The sequence below is a fragment of the Lucilia cuprina genome, chromosome 4, assembly GCF_022045245.1.
Source record: "Lucilia cuprina isolate Lc7/37 chromosome 4, ASM2204524v1, whole genome shotgun sequence".
NCBI lineage: Eukaryota > Metazoa > Arthropoda > Insecta > Diptera > Calliphoridae > Lucilia > Lucilia cuprina.
The window spans coordinates 100,689,922-100,709,421 of NC_060952.1; the positions used below are offsets into that span (position 1 = coordinate 100,689,922).

The window sequence follows — 19,500 nt, forward strand, 5'->3', positions numbered from 1 at the left end:
CCATAGAGAATTTTGTTAGTTGTACAGACATGTATACAACATATATATATTTATTCCATTTTTTTTTTGTTTTTGTACTAAAATCAAATAAATTTTCTTTATTCAATGTCACATTAATATACATATCTACATATATTTTGGCCAGATAGATTTTTCTAATATATTTGTAAATATTATTATATATAAATGTACTAGGTAGGTTTGTACAACCATGAACTTGACATACATATTTCTCAATAAAAACATGAAGAAACAATGTGTTTTTGTGTTACAGGAATACACTTGAAATACATATGTATACCGCTTTTATTCATACCTCATCCAGTTCGTTATCATCCCCTTCTTGAATAGTTCGATCATCGTCGTCATCATCATCCATATCAGAGATTTCTCTGGCCAATGAATTCGAACGTGAAGTTGGCGTTTTTGGTAAAGTTTTTGAGAGTTGGAAAGCTTTGGTCAAAATGTTTTGGGACGACTTTGAACGTCCTACGGATGGACAGCGTTCCATACTGTTACGCTCTCTTTGCCTTTCGATAAGACTTATTGTTTCTGATAATGGATCATTGTCATCATACATAGAGTTAGTGGGTGTTGCCCTGCCACTGTTGGCGGTAGATGCTGTTGATCTCTTGCGACTACGTCGACCTAAAGCTGACCATTCTTCCTGGACATGATCAGTTCTCTTAAGAAAATTTTGAATTTTTTCGCTCAAAAATGCTGATGCCGTGCGAGGATCTTCAAACGAAGGCGAGGGCCGAAATGACTGATGAACAGGTTGCTTACGACAACCCAAAACAAATGAAAGATTCGCATCAAATACTACAGGCGATTGCTCCATGTTTCTCATTTCATATGCATCAAATTGATCACCTTGGGTGTATGTCTGTGGAAAAACACGTCTTGGAGGTGTTTGTAGGCGAGAAAAGGAAGAACGAGTAGTAGAAGTAACGGTACTGGAGCTTACGGAAGAGGCTCTGGACGATGTACTTTTCACCGAATAAGCTGGACTAGGCGAACGTGTAACCAATCTAAGTCGCTCAGCCGATGGACGTGTGTAGTGTCCGTTCGAAACATAAGACGAACTTGGGTTAGCAGTTGCATCTATTTTAGGAAGAGGAAGTTTTAGTTTGACTTCTACAGGGACTGTTGATGCATAGCCATTAGTGCCATCAGCAACAGTCTCTGATTGATTTGTTATTCCATTACATGACGTTCTAGATGTACCAGTGGAAGAGCGCAAACCATCGTCGGAATCATAGTTTAAAGATCGCGACGATTTGTTAAATGTTTGAGCCGGGCTACGTTCTCGTTGTTTTGGCATCAATTTTACTTGTTTACGTAAGCGATTGGGATCTTTTGGTGGTATTGGAGGACGCGGAGAGGGTGTGGAAGGTGGCGAGGCAAAGGACGAGACATTGGTTGCATTTGAGGATATAGAAGAGTTACTTTCATCTTTGTTTAATGGAGCGGAGACTGAAGAATTCAATTGTATATGAGGTCTTTCGACCATTGATGAATAATTTTTAATTGGTTGTGGTATCGATGGTTTGGAACTACGCATCGCTAAGCGGACACGCTCTAAAAATGTTACATTTGAAGTATCGTGTTCATTGTTTTGTGTATCATTGTTAGTATGTTTTTTATTGTTACTGATATTATTTGTGTTTATTTGTTTATATTTAGCATTTATAGACCCCGGGATATTCTTGTTTGATTGTGGGTTCGTTTCAGGTGTTTGTGAGGCGGTCATTTCGTTAGACCCTTCACTTTCCCGTGTCACCACTAAATCAGTCTGTAGTGGTGACATAGGAACAAATTATGGAATTCCTTTATCTATAAACAGATATTATACATAATAAGGATTATTTGGGTTAAAGCCAATTAAAGTCGTTTTAGTTCGTTATTTTCGTTGAGTCGTCAATTTTGAATTTAGATTTGATTTGTTTTTATACGTTAAATTTTTTACATATATTTTAAATGCAATATGAATTTTCTCTTATTTAATAGAAAAAGAAACAAATCCGTTTTATTTTCGTATTTCTATATTATTTGTCACGCATTTCATTTTCTTTTATTTCTCACGATCGATCTAATGATATTTGCAAATATGTTGTACTTGTTTATATTATTTTTTTTCTTCTCTACTTTCTAACAAATTATTTTCTCTGCGGACGAAATAAAATAGCGTTCACGGTGGCACTTAGAGGTTTTTCTTCCTCTACTGCTATACAATGACTGAATGAACATGCCGATTTCAGTTTGTTTTGTGAAAAATATAAAGATATGTGAACAACATCAACAAATTCGTATACGATTTTGTGCGTATCTTTACACTTTTCGTATTCACAATTAGATTCTTCTACATTAGGATGGTTCAAAGAAAAAAAAATAATACAGTTTATTTTCATATGCATAAGACGAATAAATGACATACAAGTATTTGTTTTATTTAGATATTGGTTGAAAAACTGTTTTTCACCGCTTCTGCAAGAATGATCTTACAATTATAAAGAGTCAACCTAATGATCACCTCTGACAGACACACTCTGTTTCGAAAGCAAAAACGTTACACCTCTCAAAAACGTTACACCTCTCAAAATTTACCTTGCTTTATTTTATGATGATTTCCAAAATATTTTAAATCCATCGTTCATGAGCTGGACCAAATTAAAAAATGGTATTTTGGAACTATTTTTTGTGAAACAAAATAGCCGCGTATTTTGTATTAATAGTAAATAATCGTCTACTCATAGCTATTCCAAAATATTTAAAATTGTTAGGTTTTTTACTAATAAAAATTAAATAAATGCACAATTTTGCAAATTTTCTGCACCTAGGCTTGGCTTCAAAAATTTTGTTTAAGAAATAGTGTAAAATAAAAAAAAAAAAAAAAACTTAAAAAGGACTTTTTTGTAAGGTCGAACGGCCATCGATCGACTAGAAATATCTTTAGAGTCATTATAAAACATAACAAAGATTTTTTAAAGCTGGGTAACAAATTTAATTTAACATGAAAAATCGTTTCCTCCATACAATATTTTCTTGAAAATTGTCCAGCTCACGAATGGAAAACACTTAACCGAAAATATTTCGGGTAACATCATATTACATAACAGCGAATATTTTGAGAAGGGTAACTCAAGCAACATTTTTTGTGAATCGGTCTAATGTACATATTAACAATATGAAAAGAGCAAGTGTTTCTTTTGTTGATTGAAAGGAAAGCAAGTCAAAGAAGAACACACTTTTAACTTGTTCAATTGCCAAAAATAATAATTATTAAGTATTTGTTACAGCATTCACATTTAAATATATATATGTACATTAGGATGTCCCGTGGACCACTTTTTTCTAGGAATACTTCTCAACGATGTGTATTATTATACTAAATACAAGTCCCTTATTAGCGATTAAAATCTTGATCTTAGTGCAATATGTTAAAAAAAATCTCCGCTATCTTATCGAAATGGATCGCCAAAATCCCGTGATTTTGATTTTATCACGGTAAATTTTTTTTTTTAATTTTTGGTGCATTATGAAGGGTTTTTTAAATTCTTAATAATCCAAATGCCAAACAAAATTTTAAATCGATAACAAGCAAAAATTAACGGGTCTTCCTCGAGACACTGTAATGTACATATGTAGGGATATGTCTATACGATTCAGATATACATATAAATCTCTATTTAGTATATAATTATCAAAATATAAAAAACATTTACTTAATAAGACATTATTTTATATATTTAATATTTATTGTCTTTGGTAAAAATACACAAAAATTAGAAGTGTACATTTTAAAGATTTACATCGATCTTATTTTACATTTTAATGACACAAATAGGTAATCAAAAATTAATTTATAAACGTTAACAAAATATTTAATTTTGTTTCTTGTTTGTTTGTATACAAAAGTAAATCAACACATTCTAATTTAGAACGAATATGAATTATTTATTTAGATTTGCGTTCGTTTGCGTGTTTAATTTTTATGATTGTTTATTTATGTATGTACATATGTATATATGTATGTATAAGCGTTGTCAATTATTCGTTCCTTGGATTATTCGAATAGTCGATTAAATAAAAAATATTCGATTATTCGAACGAATGACAAATAATTTAATAAAATAAAAAAATGTATATTTGTTTGATTTTTCAATAAACGATTTTTTGGAATACTGTTAGTTAGTTAGTTAGTTACTTAGTTTGAAAGGAGGATGTATACACATCAAATCCGAAGAAATACACCTAGGCCTCTATCGGGCCTGTTGTGCGCTCCTTAACCAGTGCCACGGGTGGGAATCGAACCCACCACCTCCGGTCTACCAGACTAGAACACTAACCACTAACCTACCGGAGGAATACTGTAGATAGAACTATTTTCCCTCTACACAAATCAAACCAAAATCTAAGACTTAAAGAGTCCAAGTGATTAAAGTTACTGCAAATATTAAAAAAGCAAATGCAAATAATCACTGTTATTTCTTGAAGTATTATTTGAATAATCGACAATTTTTTTCAAATTATTCTTTATTCTATATTGAAAAATGTTTATTCGTTTGAAGAAAAGGTAATTTCATTGTTTAATCGAATAGTTTTTATTCGAATGACAACTCAAGTATGTATGTATATAAAATGGTTCGAAATACTGAAGAAACAAAATCTATTTTTAACAAATATTAAAAAAACGTTTTCTATTATAACATTTACTTTTTTGTTGCATTTTAAACATTAATTGTCAATATGTATCTGTAGAATTTGGTTTACTTATTTTACAAAAAAAAATTAACAAACATTGATTGATGACTTATGTGTTAAAAATTAATTCGTTGGTGTACGTTTAATACTATTAAACTGCATTTTTTAAACTAATTTCTCCTCCACGCTAATAATTGGCAACATCATTTTATATGGAAAAAAACTATTCAGGTTATGTTTATTTCACTAATTTTTAAATTTACTCCAAAATCTCTTAGCTATGTACATAAGTATTAGACCGATTCCCTCTTTATGGAAAGCAAAAGTTAACCCTCTCAAAATTTTCCTTGCATTGTTTTATGATGATTCCCAAATATTTTAGGCATTTTTGAATTATTATTATGTATTAATCATAACTAACCGTTTGCTCATAATTGTCATATTCCAAAAAATTTTTTTATCATATCATATATTTTGTTAAAGAAAAAAAAATAACTGAAATTGAACTTTTTTGTAATCGGTCCAGCTCACGAACGACCATTGATAAACTATAAATATTTATTAAACAATCATAAAACAAAACAAAGATTTTTTGAAGCTGGGTAAAATATTGAATTAAACATGAAAAATCGTGTCCCCCATAGGATATTTTCTTGAAACTGTCCTCTAGCTCACGAACGAACAACACTAAACACAAATTGGTTTGGGTAACATAATATTTTATAACAGCGAATATTTTTAAGGGGGTAAATCAAACACCATTTTTTGTGAGTCGGTCTAATATACATACACGTGAATGTGTGTATACAAACTAAATGTTTACAGAAACTTATAGAATGAATTGATTTTTTAAAAGTGAATATTCTATTCTAATGTTTTCTGTTATATTTGTTGTGAATTTTCTAAAAATTGCAAAATTAGCATTTTGAATTTCTGGCTGATTTTATAATAAAATGAAAAAAATAAAATTACATAATTAAACACTTTAAAATTGTCCGATGCCCATCTTTTTGACATCTGTTCTTTGCAGATGGATTTAGAAGAATATAATTCCTTTTTTAAACGAGAACATACAAAATTGTCAATAATACATAGGAACCAGTGATATTTGACGATTACTGCTGGATGACCAAACTAGATCTTGTGGGAGCCACGTTATAAAAACACAGGTTTTTTAATTATATAAACATTTTTTTATGTATATGAAGAATAACAATATCAAAACAACATTTTCATTATTATAAATATATTGAAAACAAAATTTTAAATGTATTACTTGTTTTTAATATATATTTTCAGAATTAAAATGTTCTTCGCATTTAGAGAAACCGGCAGTTAGTATGTTTTATAACAAAATGTATATGATGGTTTTGTAGATGGTTCATGGGACACAACAAAATTCAATTTTTACGACCAGTGTTTCTAATGTACATATGTATGTATATATGTAGATATGTATACATATATTGTTTTTGCAACACCAAAGTACACAATTAAAGCAACAAAGAAAAAATTATGAAATACATGAATGTTTGCAAAAAGAAATTATTTTCAAACATTTTCTATTTCACAAAATGAAACAAATCCCTAAAATATGAAATAATTCCCAAGTTAACTAATCTATTTGTGTAAAATAACTTTCAATGAAATAATTCCCAAGAGAAGTGAAATAACTTCCAACTCCTTGGGAAAGTGTGTTGGACAGCCAAGAGTTGGACAGATAAATCAAAAACGTCTGAATTAGTAAAATATGTTTATTATAAACCTAGTTGAAACTTAAAAAAATAGTTTAAATAAAGATATTTTTAATTTTAGTTTTAAAAATGTGTTTCATAAATCATTTTACGTATTTGTCAAATTACCAAACTAACATTATAAATATTAATGAAAATAGCACAATTTAAGCAATAAAATAAAAAAAAATTGGCTGTTAGCCAGTAAATTTTTATGTACTTATGTATATTTTTACAGTTACTAAATAAAAAATTAATATAGTTTTACTAAGTTAATATGATCCTAAAAAATAACGTTACTTTGTTTTAATTTTTGGTTTTGCAATTTATTTAAATATATTGCATTTTTTATATTAAAAAAAACGGACTAAGAACTCCGAAAGGCAAATAAGTCAATTTAACGTTTTAATTTAAAATCAGGTTTGAAAAACCATTAACAGTGATTCATGTGTATTTGTAATGTTATAAAAAGTTAATTTTTTATTTTATAGTTCGTTTTTCATGAAATTATTCAATTGCAGAAGAAAAAAACTGAAAATTTAAAAAATATATCAATGAAAATATATCAATTAAATATATTAATACGAAACATACGCATATCGAAAGACCCAAGCAAAGTAATTGTTCTAGTCTAGTTTGTGTTCTAGTCTGGTAGACCGGAGGTGGTGGGTTCGATTACCACCTGTAGCACTGGTTAAGGAGCACACAACGGGCCATATGGAGGCCTATTTCTTCGGATTTGATGTATATATGTACATCCTCCTTTCAAACTAACTAACTTCAACCGAAAACTCGCAACTATCAATTTATTTCAATATAAGAAAATCTATTTTTATATGTAATTTGTTAAATAATATTACTAGGAATAGTAAAACTTGGGGTTCTTCACTTATTTTTCTCGCAATTCAAGAGCAAATAAATACAATATATTATATAGAATTTTAATATACACAAAACAGAAATATGTGTATTATACTTGAATATATATGTACATGTACATACATATATATGTACATATGTATATACCACTGTATTTCTCAAACAAATATTGTATTTAAATTTTTGGCGTACGCTTGTCAGGCCGCATTATAAAGATTTAATGTCATTGTCAAATTTCGTAACATAATTGACGTTAAACAAATGCATATTGATAAAAAAATACGACGTTAAGAACTATAGCGTAAGATTAGGTCAACGAAAAATGCTTGAAGAATTTGTACTCGATTCAATAAAAATTCAATACAAAATTTACAAATATTTAATGTAACAAAATTTAAAAAAAAAAACTTTCGTATAAACATTATTAAAATATGCAATTTTAACTACTTTTATGTATTAACATATTGTACAAATAAGGAGTGAGATCGAAAAATTCTTAACACACGTTTTTCATTACATTTTTCAACCAAAGTATTATTTGATTTTTTTTTGATCAAGTTACCTTTGAAAAACATGTCAGTTATTATGTGTAATGTCAATTATATTAATTTTTTTTGTTAATCTGATTAAAATGAGTGACCAGAAAAAAGTGCGTACTGAAATTATTAAATATTTTCAACTAAACCCAACTTGGTCTTACAAAAAGTTAGCCAAGCATACAAAGGTCTGGCGTCAAACTGTTTCCAATGTTATTAAACAGAACCGGGAGAACTTGTCAGTTGATAGAAAACCTGGTTCAGGTAGAAGGAATGGTCCACATGATGTTTCTAAAGCCAAAAAAAACGCATTTTCAAAAGAGCTCCCAACACATCCGGTAGGAAAGCAGCTCGGTTAGCTCAGTGCTCGGACTATTTGGTACGAAAAGTTAAAGCTAATGCAGGTTTAAAAACATACAAGGCTCAAAAAGTTCCTGACAGGAACGCTGCTAAAAATTTAGAGGCCAAAACAGAGCACGGAAATTGAAGTCAAGTTTTATAAAAAAATATTCTTGCTGCATAATGGATGACGAAACGTATGTTCTGGCAGATTTTTCGCAACTTCCAGGTCAAAAGTTTTATGTTGCTGATGCTCGAGGGAATGTTGAAGAAAAGTTTAGGACCCAAAAGCACACAAAATTTCCCAGAAAGTTCTTGGTATGGCAAGCAATATGCAGTTGCGGCAAAAGAAGCAATCATTTGTTACAACGGGCTCTATAAATACCGAAATTTACATCAAGGAATGTTTACAAAAAAGGCTGCTTCCATTCATAAGACTTCATAATGTGTCCACTTATTTTTGGCCTGACTTGGCATCCTGTCACTATGGTAAACAAGCCCTTGAGTGGTACAAGAACAATAATGTGGTATTTGTACCAAGAGAGGCAAATCCTCCAAACTGCCCGGAGCTAAGGCCAGTGGAGAGATATTGGGCTCTTGTTAAAATAGAATTGAAGAGTACAAAAAAGGTGTCCAAAAGTGTGGTAGATTTTAAACGGAGATGGACTACATGTTCGAGCAAAGTGACAGAAAGCACTATAAAAACGTTAATGGAAGGGTTTCCGAAAAGGGTTCAAAATTTCATCACTAGTGATTAAAACTATAAAAATATTTTTTTTTTGTAAATTGTAATAATAATTTGAATCAAATAAAAAAAAAATAAAGCTGTAAGTTTAGTGGTTTCTTTTTTATAAACATATATGTATGTTAAGAATTTTTCGATCTCACTCCTTATGTATGTTAAGTAGAAATTACATGGTTATAAACTCATAACCTCATTAAATAAATACCCATATTCATGTTCACATAGCAATAATTGCCTCTAAGTATATAACAATATTATTCTTTTTAATAAAAATACATACCTTGGCTTCTAGTTTTTGATTTTCAGTCTTTAGTTCGTTACGATCATTTTCGATTCTCTCTAGTTTTGCTCGTAGAGTTAGTAGTTCTTCATTAGCGATTTTAAGTTGTTCCTCTGTACGGTGAACATTTAATAGGGGCATAACACGTACTAAAAGTCGCCACCATGGCCAATCTCTCACAACAAGGAATGCTTTAACATTACGTTGTATGCAACGAACAGCAAGTTCCTAAAAAAAAATTATACGTTTGTATTTTGCATACATAATTACTTTTGTCAAATCCCGCACATAGTATATGTAATTGCAAAACAAAAAAAAAATAATGTGAAAGTGGTCATTCACATCATTGTTACTTCTGTATATAGTATACATACATATGGAGGTATACTAGGCTACATAGTCATAACAATTTGTCAAAAGTTTATAACATTTTCATACAAAATTTGTTCTATGAACCCTTGATAAATGGTAGTTAATAAGGCATTAGGTAAATACTACATGTACGAATATATACTTTTGAAAACAATACTTACTTGTACTCTTCTTTGAGCCATTGCCTTTCGTGCGAGGTGGCCACGACAGTACGCCTGCAATTGAATAATGCGATCTGATAATAGTTCATCGCGTTTTGCTTCTAATTCGCTCAAAACACCTGAACGGAATAAAATCTGTAAAGGCAATAAAAAGAGAAATTATTTGTATATTATTATTAACAAAATTATTAACATCGTTGACCGATGTTGGTATTTTTCTATTGCAAATCTTTCAATAAGAATAAGTTTATTCAATTTTGCTTAAAAGTAAGCAGAATTAATTTTGGAAACAGTGAAGAAATAGCTATCTAAACTCCTTTGGAGAACTTTTGCAATGAATAGGTGAAAATTTACACCCTGTGTGACCATTATGTCCATTTTTGAAAGCCTCTACATGCGGCAGTACTTGACCGATAGAGCTAAATGAAACCTTGATGCAAATTTAAAATTTAAAAAATTGGATCACTTGACACCAAATTGCCCATTATTAATTTAAAGGAAATCATGATAGGTTACGTAATTTTCATCAAAAATTTAATACTTTTTGATACTTTTTGATTAGAAAACATGTCTAAATACAAAATTATTTGGCAATAATAATATATAAGTTATATAAGAGATAACTGGGCAAAACTGTTCCCGATTTTGTACTATCATTTTTTAATTTCTAACCACCGATGCAATAATTATTAAAAAAAAAAATAATATCACAAAATCGGTATATGGATGATTTCAAAATTTGAATATGCATGATATTAAAAATTAACTCTTGGAAAGCACTTTCTTTTAATAACAAACATACATGCATTAAATGTATTATACAATTTTTTTATTATTGAGGTTGTCCCTATATGTTACAAACATTTCCAAAAATTAATTACGTAAATTTCATATTTTGTCGTAGGTCTTAATTAGCAATCCCGCACCCAGATTTTAGTTTCACTTTCATTCGTTTAATTTTTATAAATTGTTTTCACAAGAAAGTCTTTCGCGTCCATAAACTACAAAAAACGTGCATAGCATGCAAATATTTATTAATAATTCCTAGAAATTTAAAATAAATGTACACAGCAAAAAAATAGCCAAAACCATGTTATTTGTTTGAGGAACTGCAATGGTCTCTTATACCGCACCTTTAGTGTAATAATATGCGAATGCACGTACACACTTACGAGTATTAATGTACGCGGACGTAAATTTTAATTTGTTTTTCTTTATTTCTAAAAAATGTACATAAGTTTACTCTAACGCCAATCAGTCAGACACTCATTTAACTACGATGGTAATCAGTCTCGATTTAAGTTGATTAAAATTTGACACCTGTAGTATCTTGGTTGTGGAAGCATATACACATACATACATACCTTTGCAAGATCACGTATTTGTACGTGAACTATATTACAGGTGTTCATACAGAAACTTAAAGCATTACGCAGTTGTTCTTTAAGTAAAAAACTTCTTATTTTCTTGATCTGTAATCATAAAATGTTCTTACCTATTACATAAACATATGGCTCGTGCCTTTCATACATATGTATGTATATGTAATTTGTAATTTACATCTACAATACTACTTAAAATATTCGTGTTTTATACCACATATTTATATTATAATTAAAAACTAATATTTTTTTTAATTTTAATAAAAATCGGTTCGGTAAAAATGTTATATACATCTGTATATTCAAATTTAAAGTTTATCTGTTTAGAGAAGATACCGAAATGGGGAGAAGGGAGAAAAAATAAATCAAGTGTATATAATAACTATAACCCAACAAGTTCTTTTTACATACCCAAAATAGTTTTTTAAAGGAACAAATAAATAAAAAGAAAGACAAACCATTAAAGAGACCAATTTTATATTAAAGATTAATTTATTTTTGTAATAAAATTTTCTAATAATAAAGGATATAAATATGTAAAAAAAGGAAAATATATAAGTATAATACAAACAAATATAAATAACTACATTATTATAAAAATACAAGCAAACTACTAAATGCTTCTCTCTTAATCCTCCACTCATTCGCACCTTTTCACTTTAGTTAAATAAGTGTTCAGCGAAGCCTTATAGTTACCTCTTTTGTGTAATTTGGATAAATTTCGACAAGTGTTCTAATCACACTAACAGATTCAACTTCGGCCACCTTGTAGGTGGTACAATATCGAGAATCGATTTTGGTAGCGCTATCAATATTTGGTAGTAGTGAAGAAGAATCAACTGCATGAGGAACTAAAGCACCACAAGCTGCTTTAGTGTTATTTTTTAAAATTTTTGGTTCTGTTCTTTGGGCTGCTTGACTCCAATTGTCATTCGAATGTGTTGCTGTTGTTTGTTTCTGCGCTTTACGTTCAAATTTCTGCAATACTTCAGACATTTTCAAAGATTTGGTGACAATGCCATTGTTATCGGAAATATCACAAGTGGCAGAACATGATGATGTCGATGAGGAGATTTCACATAAACTGGTTGATGATGATGAATGTGATGTATGATTAATGGCAATTTCCATATTTTCATTTGAAATATGGCCAGAATCATCCGAGTCTGATTCAAGATTTTTAGCAATCATATCGTGCTCATTCGTCGTATTATGTGTCCTCGCCAGCTGACTTTCTTCAGAGATTATTCGTTGCTTATTGGTGGTTAAGTAGGTTGCATTTGTTACTTGTACTAAAAGTTCTGCATGTTTGTCGGAAGTTTCTCCCAAAACGGGTGGTATAATTTTACACGATTCCAACGGTGGTGTTGCTATTTTTTCTTCGTTCGCATAATTAAGTTTATGTAGCCATTGCTTACGTTTAAGTGTTAAATTATCTTTGGATATTTTTTTATTCGAATTTGATTTCGTTCGTACTATAGATTTTTTGGTTTGTGACGGCACTTGAGTTCGCTGTGTATTTAATGATTCTACTTTGCGCAGAATTTGTTGTCCTTTTTCCAAACATTTGTCTAACAATTCATCACTTACATTACTTCGGCTTGATGCAGACGTATTTATATGAGTATTCGTTGCTATATTTTGATTGGGAGTAGATGTTGTTGACCTTTTAGACTTGGAAGACAAACTTTTCGAAGATGATTTATTTAGTGTTTTAGTGGTATTCTTATTTTTTGTTGGTGGAACTAAAACGACTTTTTTATCTGGTTTACATATATTATTTTCTGTAGACTTCGGTTTTTTATTTGCTGTAGCCAGAGATGAAGAGGACACAGGTTTCTCTTGAGCATTCAATAACTGAATTGATGTTTTTAATGTCTTTTGACTTTGCAAAGATTTAAAATTATTCGTATGAGTAGATCCATCAGATTTTTGATAACAAAAACTTTTACTCCGCGTTTTTAATGGAAGTGCTCTAAGTATTGGTATTTTAGTGGAGTTCGAGAGTTCCCAAACAGATTTGGATCTTTGTTGCTTGGCAAACGCATGTCGCATTTGCCTAAGACAAGGAGAATCAGGCGACTGATAACATTTTCTACGGTTCAAAGATAGTGATGAGGACGATTTTTCTAACTTTTTCCATTCGTTCGTATTGCAATCCAATTGAAGGCGACTATCAGTCTCGGATTTTAAGCAACAATTTATTAAATTGGAATTGTCCATTACTTTGCTCTCTATTTTTAGCAATGTATTTATTTTATTATCTCCCTCGGAATTCGAGTTTTCTACATTTTCTGTTTTCTCTTTAGAACAATGTTCATCGGTATTTGGTTCTGTTTGAAGTTGAGGATCATTGTAGTCAAATATTATTTTGTCAAAGGTTTTCAATACCGCATTTAATTTGTTTTCATCATGAGCTACCTTTTCCAATTCCTCAAAAATTTCGTCTTCTAAAGATGTTTTCGCTATACTCAAGCTTAATTGGGCTTCATCTTCGTCGCTGTCGACATACGAAACTAATGAAGATTTTGTAAAATACGATGTATCCTTCGATGTAACATTGTAACATTCAGCATACGGATTTGGTTTTTCATTTGAACTGTCAATTTGGTTGCTTTTAGCATTGGGGTTTAATTTGATTTCACGGCTCTCAGAAGATGTTGTGTCAATTGAATTTTTGTTCGTCAATGTATATTTTCCTGTAGATGCGCCAATTGAACTTAAAGCTGTTAAGGATTTGGAATGCTTTCCCGTTTTATATAATTTGCCACTGATTTTTGGTGTTAAATTATCTTCAATCTTGTGGCGAATTTTCGAACAAATATTTCCAACGCCTAATCGTCTGGTATTGGATGATGTTTGAAAGATCTCTGCAGATGACCTAGAAGCAGTTGTATTAACTCTACTCGACGATGGATTGGTTGATACCGAACTTCTTTTGGGTTTAACATAAAATTTATCCATGTTTTTGTATATATTTCAAATTACATTCATTGTTTATATGCGATTGTATTTAAACTACCAAAAACATTTCCCTCAATTTTTTTGAATTAAATAAAATCACTCATCCGATGTCAAATTTTTTGCAGGGAAATAAAATTTTTAAAATATTTTTATTTGTTTAAATAGTGTTTATATTTTGATGCGCTTTAAATGCTCCGTTATTTGTAAATCGATTGTATTGGTATCGCGTCTTGTGTCCGACTGAATTAAAGTTTCTTCAATGTTTAATGTATTTGTCCAACAATTATTATTAACAAACATGAACAGCCAAATGCAATGTAGTGTTGTATATTGACACACTGTAATTGTTAGAGCTTTAAAAAAAACGCATACATACATACATACATACATACTGACGCATAATATATACATTAGGTGTGTAACCAAATTTCTACCGTTTTACTACGTGATATAGGTAATCGTGTTATAGAGTTATTTTTGTTGCAAAAGCCTTTCTGAAATAAATTTATACGAATTTATAAATGTATAATAGATGTTCCTTTGCAAGTAGAGCTTTTTTATGGAAAATACCGGTAATTCCGCAGAATTTTAAATTCTATAAATGTTTTTGTAAGACAAATCCCATTTAAGTTTTTTAAAAACATTAAAAAGAGCTATGTAGCCGTTTTTCTCGAATTGATATTTTTTGAGTTATTCCAGTTTTGTGTAAATGAAAAATATGTGTTTTAGACCGGGTCAAAAGTTTCCTTGTTATACCCTCCACCACCATTAGTGGTGATAGAGGGATATATAAATTTGTCGTTTCGTGTGTAACACTAAGAAATATTTATCATAAATCCAACAAAGTATATATTCTGGTTCCTCGTTTTTACGAGCGCAATACCGCCTTCGAACATTTTGACATGTCATTTTGAAATTTTGAAATACAACTTTTAAATTTTTTTTGTTAATTTTTTTGTTCGATTAGGTATTTCAAAAAATAGTACTAACATTTATACACCTAATATATATATACATATGTAAGTATATGTATGTACATGTATGTAGAAAAGAAGCTTGCCTGCATTTGATAGAAGAAATTTAAGCCAAACCAACCAAGCCAAGTAACCAGCGTTTTGTTTTGTTTTCATTTTCTTTTCATTTGTTTCTTTTTTTAGTTTTTTGTTTATGTATAGGTATACTTAAACAGTGTGGCTCATAATATAGCTTAGTTTAGTAAAAACACAGCTTAGTTTAGTAAAAACAAAAAATACGTTAAACCGGATAACAACTTTTCAATAATTAAATAATAAAAATTTGGTAATGGAAGGTATTATATCTTTCATTAAATCAAGAAACCACTGTAAATAGTAGTGAACGTTACTTTTCTCGGTTTAAAAAATAATTAAATTGAATTAAAAGAAGAACATTTATTATAAAGATTGGATTGGATTTTGAATAAGTTTTTATTAATCGGTTAATTGAAAATATTATTCGCTTTATTCGTTATTTGAAATTTGCCATTTTTAATTTATTCGATCAATAAATGGATGATAAGTACATCTAGATTTGAATGTGAATTATGTTAATTAAACAATCGTTCATTGAACTATTTATATTTAAATTTGACATAGTAATGTTTATTGGTACATACAATTTTGTTAGACACTGTTCGGTTATATGGATATGTACTGAGCTTATTTGTAGGCATCCAAAATGTAGTTGTTTTCAAAACAATGCATTTATATGCAATTTCACGGCTTTAAACGAAAGTTTACCTTTTTGATTCCATAATGATGGTAGGAAAATATATAAATACATATGTACATACACATACATACATGATTTTTTTAAAAATATACATATGTACAATTATTTTGCACATTTATTTAAACTTTAATTCAGTTATATATTAGACAGGCTCTTAATGCATTAATATATCTCACGTAAAAATTTGTTCTTGAGTATTAAGGGTATTAAGACAATAGGAAACCATACGAAAAAACAACACAAAATACAAACATTAACAATGTCAAAAGTATTAATTATTTATAAATATTTTTATAGGCTGAAAGAATTAGAAAATGTTATATTCGTTCGATTTTAATAAATTGCAATGTCATTGCTATTAATTACAGAATTTGGTGAAATTTTCATTGAAAAATTAAGCTCACTATTCTCAATTTCTCTTCCCTTTTAAATTTGTTGTAAAATTTTATTTAATATACATATTAAAACAAGTAGGAAAGTATAGTCGGGCATGGCCGACCATATGATACCCTACACCATGAGTATATTTTTACAATTTTTACTTTTATAAAATTTTTATTTTTTGTAAAGAAACTGTTGAATATTACCATAATTCCAAAATATTTAAGCCATTTATTGATAAAAAACTAAAATTTCTAAATGAGGCTTTATATAGGTCAAATATGGGCCGATCCTCGGTTAATTTGGGAAAAGGATATATTTCTAAATAACAGTTAGTTTTGTTGAGTTTCATTGCGATACTAATGGTTACAAGTCAATTTTAGACGTTTAAGTCATTTTTTGAAGGGGGGTTTGTATGGGGGCTAGGGTCAAATATAGGCCGATCCTTACGAAAATCTGCAGTATCATTTACACTTATATAAAACTTATTTGTGCCAATTTTTAGAGAGATAGCAGAATATTTGACGTAATTATAACATAAAAAGTTCAAATCGGGAGGTACGGTTGTATGGGGGCTAGGTGAAATAATGGACCGATTTCAACCATTTTCAATAGGCTTCGTCCTTGTGCCAAAAAACATGCCTGGTCCAAATTTCATCAAATTATCTTGAAAATTGCGGCCTGTACCTTGCGCATAAGGTTTACATGGACAGCCAGCCAGCCAGCCGGACAGACGGACGGACGGACGTGTCTTAATCGACTCAAAAAATGATTCTGAATCGATCGGTATACTTTAAGGTGGGTATTGGACAAATATTTTTGTATGTTACAAACATCAGCACAAACGTATAATACCCTCCCCACTATAGTGGTGTAGGGTATAAATACAAATTTTCATGTTGATTTTTGAAAGTAAATTAATCATAAATGGATGTTAATTATTTGAAATTTGTATCTGAACTTTCTAGCAGACAGTAGTTACTAACAAATAATTTATTATTCATATACACATATACATACTTTGTGGAAATGTTTAATTTTCTATTTTGTTGTTATTGTTTATTCCACACCATTCACTTTGTTTTAATAATTTAATTCTTCATACTACCAATAAAAGTAAATATCACTCTAACAAATTGCTTCGACAATATTTATTGAAACAGTGAAAATGTATTTTTTTCATATGAATATAACATTATTCGTATTTATTTAAAGGAGTAAATATATTTGTATGTATTTCATATATTAGAATGACTTTGATTTTATGAAGCTACAGAATAGTAAATAATTCAAAAAATAATATTAAGGTTAAGAAAAACTCATGCCACCATCCTCTTATGATTAAAAAATAATAATATAATATGTAAACAATAAAAGTAAATAATGGAAATATAGGAAGAACTATTTTTAGTATGTATTTCCAAATAAATCACATAAAACCCAAAGAGCGCTCAGTTACCATCTGGCTTTCTTTAACACTAAAGAACTTTTTTAACAATTTATCAAAAATAATTTTTATTAACAAAATGTTTTTGAAAGCAAAAAAGTTTTTTTTTTTTTTTAATTTGAAAATTTAAAATCATACATACACATTTGCTAACAAGAAAAACACTTGCTAATCCATATAATAAAACAAATAAACGCCACATTTCATGTGCAACATTACGTTGTGAGAATAGTTGTAGCAACATGTTGATATAATCGTGATGCATAAGAGGCACACTTATAGTTATATTACAACAATATTCAAGTACATCAAATTCTGTCGATGATGGATAACCCGTTGAACAAGTAGCTTCATTATTGTCTATATCTTTATTATCCATAAGATAAAAACATGTATCTATCAGTAATCAATTAAAAAACACACAAGTATCTGCAATTTATAAGTTACAAATACATAGTTTAATATACACGTACATACGTATGTAAATAAGATAACATTAAATATTTTTTTGCAAATTTCAATATGACCAATTAATAAGACGGACTTTTAGATGACGACGAAACATCTTTAACGCGGAAACATTTTAGGTGGACTGTTTCAGTGTGGAAGTTAGAACTACTTAAACTAGCACATAACATACTATATACATACATATGTATGCATGTTCTTATGCATTTAATACGTTCATATCGTTACCTAAAACGCAAACTGCCCTAACTAACCAACAATTTAAAATCGACTAAGGCTGGGTTTTTCAGATAAAGATATTCTATATAAACGTAGTTTAATATATGTTTTGTGTTTTTCAGTAAACAGTAACGTTACTTATTATCTTAGTTTAACTGAGTGTAATTGGCCAATTAAACTTAAGTTATAAGTGAGAAATTAACAAAAACAATAAAACAATGATTTCGGAAGAACAAAAACTTAATATTTTAAGTAAATTGAAATTTAAATGTTTATTTAAATTGCAAATTTACTTAATTTTTCATTTTATTGTTTATATTTTTGAGTGAAAAGTTGGCAATACTAACAAAGTTAACTGAAATTAAATCCAAAACTGAAAAACACAATCATCGGTTAAAGTCCGCCTAAATGTGTTACGAGTTTAATGTAACAGCAAGTTAAGCCTAGTTTAATTTAGTAAGAAACCCGCCCTTATTTTTTATTCTGATGTACTGAATCGAACCAAAATTAGTGATTTTATTAACAAAAAGCTTTATCGACAAAACATTATCAACTCACACCGTTTGCGTTTTAAGTGACGATATACTATATGCTGTATACTTATTAAATTTAAAATTACGTTTCTTTTTGATATGAATATAGTGTTTTATAAAAGTAATCGAATCTTTAAAATATTATTCAAAAAATACTTAAACTAAAAATAACTTAAACAAAAAAACTAAATTTTTTTAAAATCGGTTTTGATCAAGAATGGCAATCGCCATATTAAAATATTTTCAGAACCATTATAAAACATAAAAAAGTGAAATAAACTTTATGTATGTAACATTTAAATTCTATCGATTTTTAAGATTCTGAAATATTAGTGATGCTCTGACAGATAAATCTCATAAAAACAAGGATCAAGTTTTATTGAAAGTTGTAATTAATCGAATTGTAATTCTACTATAAATTGTTCGTTTTCTTTTTCTAAAGAATTAATTCCACATTCGATTGAAATATAATAAAATTATTCGTAATATTTGCTGTTTTTGTTGATATTTCAAAGGAATACATATAGTGCTGACTGTATACTGTTTGTATATTTGTAAAACTGTGTATGAATATCTGAATGTGCACCTTACAACTGCGATATCATATT

At 29.3% G+C, this 19,500-nt stretch overlaps 1 protein-coding gene across 12 annotated transcripts in view; it reads right to left on the reverse strand.

The window, feature by feature from the left end:
• LOC111690226 (unconventional myosin-XVIIIa) overlaps window positions 1-19,500 on the reverse strand; it is a 48,094-nt gene that overhangs the window by 8,573 nt on the left and 20,021 nt on the right. For 4 of the 12 annotated variants that reach the window (XM_046948506.1, XM_046948505.1, XM_046948507.1 and 1 more), the window contains 2 exons: window positions 9,750-9,884; window positions 9,217-9,444 (listed from right to left, as the gene is read on the reverse strand). In XM_046948506.1, coding sequence (XP_046804462.1) covers window positions 9,217-9,444; window positions 9,750-9,884 — 363 coding nt within the window. Of the gene's footprint in view, window positions 1-316; window positions 1,935-1,969; window positions 2,244-9,216; window positions 9,445-9,749; window positions 9,885-11,827; window positions 14,351-17,814; window positions 18,111-19,500 lie in introns of those variants that run through there. The other 8 variants (XM_046948515.1, XM_046948509.1, XM_046948510.1 and 5 more) reach the window with 8 other exon arrangements.